The sequence below is a fragment of the Gavialis gangeticus genome, unplaced genomic scaffold (genome assembly GCF_001723915.1).
Source record: "Gavialis gangeticus isolate Ggan-Ray unplaced genomic scaffold, GavGan_comp1, whole genome shotgun sequence".
NCBI lineage: Eukaryota > Metazoa > Chordata > Crocodylia > Gavialidae > Gavialis > Gavialis gangeticus.
This window is the reverse complement of record NW_017729024.1, coordinates 12,452,178-12,462,424: the sequence shown is the minus strand read 5'-3', so window position 1 is coordinate 12,462,424 and position 10,247 is coordinate 12,452,178. Positions and strand designations below refer to the sequence as shown.

At 40.0% G+C, this 10,247-nt stretch overlaps 1 protein-coding gene across 1 annotated transcript in view; it reads left to right on the top strand.

The window, feature by feature from the left end:
- ADGRV1 (adhesion G protein-coupled receptor V1) overlaps positions 1–10,247 on the top strand; it is a 576,350-nt gene that overhangs the window by 453,391 nt on the left and 112,712 nt on the right. Inside the window, exon 86 of the mRNA XM_019518182.1 lies at positions 5,948–6,105. Within this exon, the coding sequence (XP_019373727.1) occupies positions 5,948–6,105 (158 nt within the window). The remainder of the gene's footprint in view (positions 1–5,947; positions 6,106–10,247) is intronic.

Sequence of the window (10,247 nt, the reverse complement as noted above, 5' to 3'; positions counted from 1 at the left end):
GCAATCAGGTTGGTCTGACATGATCTCCCCCTAATAAATCCATGCTGATTGCCCCTGAGCATCATTTCTGATGCCGGCCCATCACAAATGTGCTCCTTGATGATCTTCTCAAAGAGTTTCCTCAGGATTGAGGTTTATGGCGCTCGGGCACAAAGCCAAAGCAATATGCACCTGGGTAGTCTTGTACCCTCAACTACCAGTTTAAAACTGAAGTAGGGTTGGGTGGAGATCAGATAATTGTATTCTGTTTTATGTAAATTCTTAAACTGCAGTCATCACCACTGTCCAACAGGGCATTAAGCACTGTGATTGATTAACATCTGTCCCCTGTTTGTTCTTTCATTGCCCCTCCTCCTTTCTTCCCCACTCCCTCCCCACTTCCTCACCCCAAGGAAGAAGCATGTGTAGCTCTGTGTTTTCTCTGAATAGGTTTAAAGTTTGTACTTTGAGAATGCAATGCCAAAAAATGCACCTTTTACTTGCAGTGTAGGTATTGACCACGGTCTTTATCCTGTACCTTAGTCTTCATCCTGCACGCAGCCCTCCGAATATACCCTCTGAGACCTTAAGCTTCTTTTTTAAAATATTATACAGGAAGCTTGCATAGAAATCATAAGACAGGTTTTGTGTGCTTGTGGTAGTCTTGGAGACATGCTGCAGCACCCTGTATTATGGATTTCCTAAGCACTACAGACTTCCTGCCTAGGTATAGCAAATTGCTGTGTCTGACCAAAGGATGACAAAGACGTGAAACTGAAGGTAACCAGCTGATGATGACAGAAACTGCTATTATCCTCATGAAGGTAGAACTAGATGAAAGCCTAGCATCAGTGAGAAATTAAAGATTGACCAGTTCTGTATATATATAGCATCCATTAAAGGAGACAACACAGTACTTGTAGATTCCTTTAAATGCTTTCTTCTGTTCCCCAACTTTATCTCCATGTTGCTTGAGTACAGCTTCAGCCAGCTCTTCTTCCTCTATGACCTGATGTTGTCCAACCAATAGGCCTTCACAGTGAGGCAATAGGCAGCAACAGCCAATCATAACAGTAGTCAGTCACATAGGCAGGTTGTGTACATTCTGACCAATTCCCCAAGAGGTTGAAAGGAACTGGAGACGCAATTAATCCTTGTGGAATTCCAAAACTAAGGGCCCTTTTTTTGGGGTATGTGGTTGTTGTGCAGTGTCCTCTTGCTACTATACTGCATTACATTTTCCTCTTTTATTTTTTGTGAATTCATCGTTACTGTGACAAATTCACAATAACTGTAGAACAGCTTCTCAGATATATTCTCGGATATCTCAGAAAAGTTCACAAAACAGTTACAGCAGCCAAAAGAGTGGCCCCCTACTGCTTCTCTTTTGTACCTAGGAGGATTCTAATCATTTGATAATCCAGAACATTTGCAGTGTTTCATGGCCCCTGACTTTCCACAATTGGAAAACTCTCCTTGGAACTAAAGACAAGAGAGAGAATAAAACTGTATTTTTGCCAAATATGGTTTTTAAAAGTATTTTCTTAGAAGGGAATCCCTGCTAAAATCATTGCTAATATGAAATACTTCCTAGGATTATTGTATTTAAATGCCAAAGGTCTCCCCCCCTTTTTAAAACAAATTACGTAGTTGTACTAACAACTAATTGTAATGTGCAATGTGCCCCTTATGTCAGTTGTTTTCTTGCTTTTGCGTTTTTTTAACATCTAGAAAAAAAGATGTGGGGTGGGAGGGTATGGTCCTATTCAGATTCAAGAAAGAACATTAGTATGTATTAAGGTGGAAGAAGAAAGGTAGGATAGATATGCACCTCATAGATTAGCTAAATAAGATACAAGAGAGCATAAGCATTCATGAACCCAGGCTCACTTCATTAGACCATAGGAAAATAAAGAAAAGGGGTGTATAAGTATGCTTATCCCTTGAAAGAGTCCTAACCTTGTTAGGTATCAATTATAAGAATAGGTGTAGATAGAAGAGTCCTAGTCCCAGCTGGCCACTAGATGAGGTTATTTTAATTAGTGAATTAATTTAAATGTAGACAATGTATCTGGTTGCCCTCTTTTTCCAAAAGAAGACAATTACGTCTGTTGACCTGTAATGCCCCAATCCATTCTGTATTATTAGTCTTTTTAAAGCAGTTTTTAAAACTACATTAAGATAGAATGGTCTTTCTGTAACAAGAGTTGACCATGGTGGATAAAACATTTCCATTTATTAAGTCTATTTCTAGTTTTGAACCAAATCTTTCAAGATCTTTTCTTTTTTAAAGATTTCTAGTGGTAGAATTAAAAGCATGTCTTTCATACTTATAATAATGGATATGCCTAGATTTTTGTTTTCTATGACCTCAAATAGAAATTAAATCATTATATCTTGTGGGGAAATGTGTCTTTAAGAGGTTTTGTATTTGAAAAAATATTTTCAAAATTATCCCTAGGTCTCACAGCTGAAATGCCTCTTCACAGGGGATCTGGAGTAGGTCCATGATAGGTTTATAGTAAGAAGGGAAATGTAGAGATTTTTGTGGAAAACACATGCAGTAAGTGGCTTTAGCATGAAATAACAGAGGAGGGTGAGGCTGGTGAAGAGCGAGGTAATACTAGTCTGGGGAATGTTACCACTGGGGAGACCAGAGAAAAAAGGCTTATAAACACTTCTATGTGAAATGTAGAAGGAAGAAGAGGCTGGGTTTTGGAAACATTGTTACAGCAAGCACTAGGATCTGTCTGCAGTTCTGGTATTATAGATAAAAGAGAGGAATGAGTCAAAGGATGACCCCTGGGTTATAGGAATGAATAATAATGGGTACAGTGTCAAAAGTGACAGAGAAAGGTAAAAGTAGGAGGAGTTCCTTGGCAGAAACAGTGAGGAGTTAACATGGCAAAAATGTAAGTTTAAGGTAGTAACAAGATTTCTGAAAGATATAAGAAATAGATGGGGACTGAGATGCTGGTTTGCTCAAGGGAAATGTGTTGGGAATAGGGAGGTAGCTCTCTGAGTCTGCAGTGCAAAGCTTGTGTTAAAGCTATGAAATTGCAGCTAGATAAAAATTGCCTGAAGAAGCTAAAGACCTTTGCTACCGCTCCCTTTTCCCAAGAAGATGTTGCCAAAAGAGTATCTAAAGAAGTGGGCATGCCCTAAGATGACTTTTTGGAAGTAATTCAGATTCCTAATTACAAAAGGAAGGGGGGCGGGGAGGTGAACAAATAAACCAGAATCTTAATTATTATTCCTCTTGGCCTGATGACTTAACTGCTAGGTGTTTCCTAACAGTAACCTTAATAACTCAGTATAGGCCACTCTGCTCCCATTTGATTATATTAGCAGTACTAGTAACTAGCAGGATGTAGAAGTACAAAACATCTTACTCATGCAGGTAGCTCTGTCCTTACATGAATTAAAGGTTTCATTTACAAAAATGTGGTGTGTGAAAAAGTGTTAAGTAGAAAATTGTGCTGCAGTAGATTAATTTTAATCTTTAAACAAATAATGCTGGTAATTAGGGTGTTGATAAGGATATAGATGATTCCTGAATGCATGCAGTCTTTGCTGTTGTTCTTCACACCATAGTTTGCTTGGGGATTGGAGAGGTTTTGCATCCATTGCCATCAAATGGTAGAAAGCTGGAGCGGGCACAGCTTAAGGTGACAAATGGTACACTAATAAAAAATAAATGTGAGCTTCTGATATGTAGCGGAATACCTACTTCCTTACTGTTCTGTAGTCCTATCCCATACATTTTTCAGTATGCAAGGCATGAAATATCTGTCTACATGTAAGGACAGAGCATGCATAAAACATATAAGAAACACTGGCCTTCACCACCCCACCCTTTAAAAAGACTCAAAAATGAGTTTTAAACTTTTCAGACCTAATTCAAAATGGCTTTGTGTATTCCTCACCTTGTAAATTGCTAATATGTTACTTGATCTAACACCCAAGGATATTGATGAGAATGATCCACTTCTGTGAATTTTCATTCTTTATGTGGCTTTCATTAGTAGAGTCTAGATACTCTATTAATGCCTTTTTCAGCTTCTAGACAGCTGTCTACGAACATGAACCATATAATTCACTGCAGTTGTGAAGTTAAAAAAAGACAAAAACAAAACAAAAACAACAAAAAAGGGATATTAGAACTTATGGGCATGTCCACGTGTTCATTGATGCACTGTAGTTACTGCACATTAAGTTGAGTACTAAATCCATGTGCAGTAACTCGTGCAACTGTGCAGTAGGGTTGGTGCATGGGTTTTTAGTAATACTTACTGATCAGTGGGCTAATATTTCTGTGCACTAGCATATTAGCGCAGTTTTTGCCTGGCACACTACTGCTCAGTGTTGTTAGTCTACTGCACAGCTAGTGTCTCGTGTACACATGCCCATGGGGCAGTATACCAGTATCAAGATCATCTTTGAAGAGAGTATAATCTCTTCAAGTGAGTTTATTTTATACCAGTCTGCCTTCATTTAATGCAGTTTAGACTAAACAGAAACACAATTTGGGAAGGAAAATGAATTTGATGCACAAGGAACATCAAATTAAAGGATTCAACAGATCAGGTTTTATGGTAAATGTCTATAAAACACCCTTACTAACACATATATGTTTAGTACGATAAGAAGTTACCATCTGTCTCTTGTTATATCATTTTGTGCAATATTTCCATCAGCAAGCAGCAATGGTTGAACAAATATTTGGCCAAGAGAGTCCTAGCAAGGATCTAGATTCTACAAGGAGAGGTAGTAAAATCAGTGCTTGGAACTGAAGCAGTAGTTTCCTGAAATAGTTCCCTAGAATGGAGATACAGGCATGCAGGATTTGCTGTGATCAATTCAGAAGTAAGCCTAAGCAAGTACAGAGGAAACTTAGATGACATTTTTTTTCAGCCTTTTCCAGTGTGTATATTACATCAGCATAGGCTCCCTTTAGACTTTAAATGGCTGGGATGACTTAACAAGTGGTAAGGAGAGGCTGTCCACATTGCAGCTTCTGAGTGGGTGTAGTCATAATCCCATACCCTCCGCAGGCACAGTCACTCCCAGAGCTCTTCATTTGACAGCACAGCTTTGCATCAGACTCAGTGCAGGTCAGTGGTTCTCAAGCACAGTCTGGCTTTATTGGAGTGTTTAGCAAAGCCTGTTCTCCCATGTGGTGGTTCGTATCGTGTCATTTCTCAATACCTTATATCACATTCCCGAGTATACTATTTTTTCAGTGATACTTTGTTTGACTGTTCATCTAAACCTGAAGAAAGGGCACTTTGTACTTGAAATCTTGTCCAACAACTCTCTCAGCTACACAGTTTATCTAATAAAGGTATCACAACAGCCGCTTGCCTCCTGTACATCCTATTTAAAAAGCTACAATTTTAATATATGGAAAGGGTGAAGAGAGGCAAAATAAAGAAATTAATGGAAGTGAAAGAGCATTTGGCTTCAAAATACAAGTGACATGTAATTTCCAATAACTAAATGGGAAATAGCTGTCTTGCCTTTAAATTTAGCTGTTTTATGTAAAAAATATGTTTTTCAAAATGTCATTTGCAGTTTTAAGGGCTAAGTATGGAAAATTGCATAATGTACTTTTAAACTTGTGTAACTAGGAAAAATCACATTAAATAAACATAGAATGTATAGTGTTTTGTTAAAATGTACTTAGTTCCAGTTTAGAGGTTGATTTATCTCTGGTGTCTGGTCATGCTAAAAAAAATATGACACTTTACTAATTTCCTAATGTATTATTTTAGTTTAGCTATGTTAAATGCTTAAAAACCTTTTAAAACAATGCGCTCAAGTGAGATTACTTCAGGTATGTAGTTAAAGCATGTGTAGATTGCAAAATATATCCCCCTTTGAGACTGTATTTGACTGCTTGTGTGTAATCATTCATGTTGTTCTTAATGTTGATAAAACTGTTGCTTTTATGTATTTTTTCTTTTAGGTGCTTTATTCCAAATGTCTACGCTGCCCTTTTCACTGCTGCTTTGGTACCACTCATGTGCCTGGTGGTGGTATTTGTTGTATTCATCCATGCCTACCAGGTAACTCCTCAGTGGAAAGCATATGATGATGTTTTCAGAGGAAGAACTAATGCCGCAGGTAAGAGATGTGGATGCTTCCAAAGAAAAATATTGAAGGCAATTCTGACTTAGTGTGAAATTCACGCCAGGGAAAAACACTTGCTGAGAAACCCCAATTCAGATAAACATTTAAGCTCATACATACATTCAAGCATGTTAGGGTTTCCTTTGAAGTCAAAGGGACTCTTTCCGGCTTACAGTTACATCTGACTTTTAGTATCTTGCCAAAGCCTTCTGCATTACTTATGTGTTTTATATTGTCTTTTTATAGTGCCTCTGAAAAAAAACTCTTTTGTAAACAGGTACCATTACCTAGTTATTAATGGAGTTGTATTTATTAATACAGGGCTGAATTAAGTTTTATAGAAGTTCCAGTAAGCATTGATCTCTGTTTTTAAAATATAGGTTGAGATACTTAAAAGAAAACTATAATACTATAAAACTATAAAAATTAAATTGTACCTTAGATGACTACATTACCTACTGGATAACGAAATGTTATGTGTGTTATATCTACCTTTTAGATGCAGTGCATCTACTTTTTAGAAATACTCAAAGTAAAATATAAAATCTCTGAGGTCTGGAAACTTCTTCAAAGATGTATTTCTTTCCAGTGGTAAATTACAAAATTACCTAATGGTAGTTTAAGCTGGATAAGATCTCAGTGCTCAAATATAACGTTTCATATTTTTTCAACTGCTTAATATACTGTTCTTAACATAGTGTGCAGCTTGTTCCCTACCTACCCCTTCAGGATAAGGCAGCAATGCCTGCAGCCTTCATAAAACTGAGGCAGTTCACTCTAAGACAAAGAAAAATATCATTAGTTCAGTTAAATCCTTCTTTTTATATATTAAAGGTATATTTGTCTTAGTATAAAGGTTAAAAAAGCTCCAGAAGCAATGATACCTAGTGAAATGGTAGCATTTTTGTAATTATATTTTGACTTAACCATTTATTCTTAAATTGGTTATTCACAGATGCGTAAAATGTATCAGCCAACCTTCATTAGAGTTAACTTTCAGTCCTGTTTTGCATAGAACTAATGGATTTAGCCCTGCCCAGTGCACAGGTATGACTGGAAAAAGAAAAAGTTTCTGAATTTCCTGAGACAGTCCTGAAATGTCCTGACTGTTTAGATGATAACAATAACAAGGTGATAAAGATAGGTGCCAGAATATATTAACAGGGCCAAAATTGTGGTTGCATAGACTTGAATAAAAATATGAATGAAATACATTATTAAATTAATATGGTATAAACTGCTGTGTTGCAAAATAGTTCTAAATCAGGGTGAAGAGGAAATTGTGAGATGTTTGGAAAAAATTAAATTGTTAGGAAAAGATTAATAAAAATAAGTGTTCATAAGGGTATTCTTTTATCAGTATAAGTGGTGAATACTTTGGTACACAGATATATTCAAGGGAAGCTACCAGATTTATTCAAATATAAGACAAGATTTTTTCCTCTCCAATTAGCCCCAATCAACATGGGGGAAAAAATGCTCCTTGTTTTACTTTCTCATTCAAGGAAAACTCATTAAATACATTGCCTTCATTAAATTGCTGCCAAAAGCAGCATGTGCTCAGTAATGGAAACCATCTATGAAGATGATTAAATTCAGCCAACACTGAGCATGACTGTAAAACACATAGCCCATATTGGGCAAACATACTGATTTGGGAACCTACCACATTTTTTTTTAATTTCATTTCCAAGGCCAAATCAGTTCCGAATTAAGTTCCAAATTTCAACTGAGCAGAGCTTAATCCTTCAAGCCTGTGTAGTGCTACCACTGGCAAGTATCGTACCCTCTGGACTCTTCAGTCTGGCGCTTCAGATATTCCCAAATCCATGCCAAACATCTTGAGTACAAGCCCCAAGCCCAGAGGCACTGGAGATCAGGAGCACTCTAGTCTAACTTGCCCCTAGCCAAAAGGTTGAAAGCCCTATAGCAGTCCCCCGTTGCCGTAAATTTTGTAGCCAAGATCCATGCATTTAGAAGCATTTGCAGACTTTCGCAGGGGTCAGCCTGCCTGCAGTCTAAGGAACAGGCCTTTACCTGCACTGACTTTTTTTCAAGTCATGGTGAGCTACTACATTGACTACATTTTAGTTTTGTCTTCATTCTCTGTATATGTACAATCAGCGTTGTATTACAATGGCCATGTATAGACAAAATGAGGAGCATGTATGCATGACACTATCAAGCAGGCTAAATGCCTTTGTACCAGTTTAATGGTGTCGGTGTTTGCCCACCTCGGTGGCATATTGTACATTAATTCCAGCCGCTGTAGGAAATTTGGCAACATAATGTGCCTTAAATGACTTGGGGTGCAGCAAACTAAAACTCCTCAAAGGAGTTTTAGTTTGCTGCCCCTACAGCCGCGAAGTGAAGCACCAGGCTCCGTCCAGCTCTGCAGGAAGCTCTGCAGCAGCCCAGGAAGGCAGGTTCCGCCCAAGAAAAGCGTCAAGCCTGATTTATTCCCCCCACGATCCCCAGAGCCTGTCTGCCTGCCTGAGCTGCATGGGGGACTGGTGCTTTCCTCCATAGCTGTGGTGCCCCCCAGGACTGCTCAAGCCAGGTGCCTGAGGGTGGGTGCCTCCTGGGAGGTGTGTGCACTGCTATCGTGGAGAGAAACACCAGCCCCCCCACCGCCTAGGGACTACTCTGCCTGCTGGAAGCTCACCCTCCCCTCCCTGCCACCAGAGAGGCAGGTAAGTTGGGTGTGCGCACAACACGGTGGTTTAATCGGCCCTAAATTCAAGTGGTATTTTTAAAAACCCACTACTTCAATTTAGGGCCCCATTTCATCTACACACACCCAATATGTGCCAGAATATTCCTCCCAGCTGCTTGGGGCCTTGCTAACAACCAATAAAGATTTTTGGTGTCTGTGCCTGTGTGTTGTCCTTTTGTTCTCACTCGCCACAACTTTGCTTTAACTTATTCTGAGCAGAAGCCTTCCCATGGGTCTAACATGCTCAGGCTGGACCAGTGGTTTTCTTCCTGGGGCTCCTACCTCCCTTTATACCCTTTCCTTTCAGCAACCAACTGTTTTTGAAGAAATCTTCAAAATGATCCAAAAGTCCCCTTCTAGAAAATCAGTGTCAAAATTATAAACGATCAGTCCAGTCTCTACCAATATAACAAATTTATAACTGAAACTGTAACATAGACAAACTCATGGTTAGTTGCTCTCTCTTGTGCAAGACACCCTCACTGTATCCTGGAATTCCTCCCTTGTGCTCCTCCATCTGGGGTCCTGCTCCAGTGCCCTTCTTACTGGACACTCCTGTGACTGTCCAGATTTGCAATGCTTTTCTTCTGCCCCCTCTCTGGGGCTGACTTCCCATGTCTAGCTGACCTTTTCCTTCAAGCCAGCTATCTTCGGTATGCTGTTCCTCCTTGGTGTACCAGCTCTCTCTCTGTTGCTGGCTCTCCCCAGCATGCAGGCTTTCTCTAGTTGCCTGCTTCCTGCTTTCCTCCAGATGCTGGTCCTCCCCGGCATGTAGGCTCTTCCCTGCCTACCTGCTGTCCTTGGTGTGCTGGCTTCCCTCCCAATGCCAGTCTTCTCTGGCAGGCTGCCAGTCAGCTGGCTGGTGGCTTTTGTCTGGGGCCAGCTTATCTGTTATGTCAGATGTAGCCAGATGCCTGCCCACCTGCACCCAGGACATGCTCTTAAAGCATGTCCGGGGCTGTTTGGGCTGTGAATGCTGCTCCCTCAATGCTGCCAGGACTCTTGCCCCAAGGTAGACAGCTCTATCGGCCCTTCCTAGGCCCTCTGCCCTACTCTCGGGGTCCAGTGCTGCTTCCCCCTTCTTTCCCTGTCCTGTGCTCTTCAGGACAGTGGAAGGCATGCTCCCACAGCCAAGCTGAGCCTTCTTTCCTATTTCTAATGATTTCTGCTTCTTCACCAGCCTTAAATGTCTAGCAAACATCACCACATGGGGCCCTAAATAGTTCATCCAGAATCCCTCTATTGTTCACCCAGAATCTCCTCTCTCAGTCTAGTGCGTATGATTAATGTGGTCCCACCCTCCATGATGTGGAGCCAGACCTGGTTGCTCTGTGCTTCATGTGCATATAATTTTTGGAGCATCCCAGGACTCATGACAAGACAATCCAATTCCAGTCATGAATCGGGGGGGGGGGGGGGG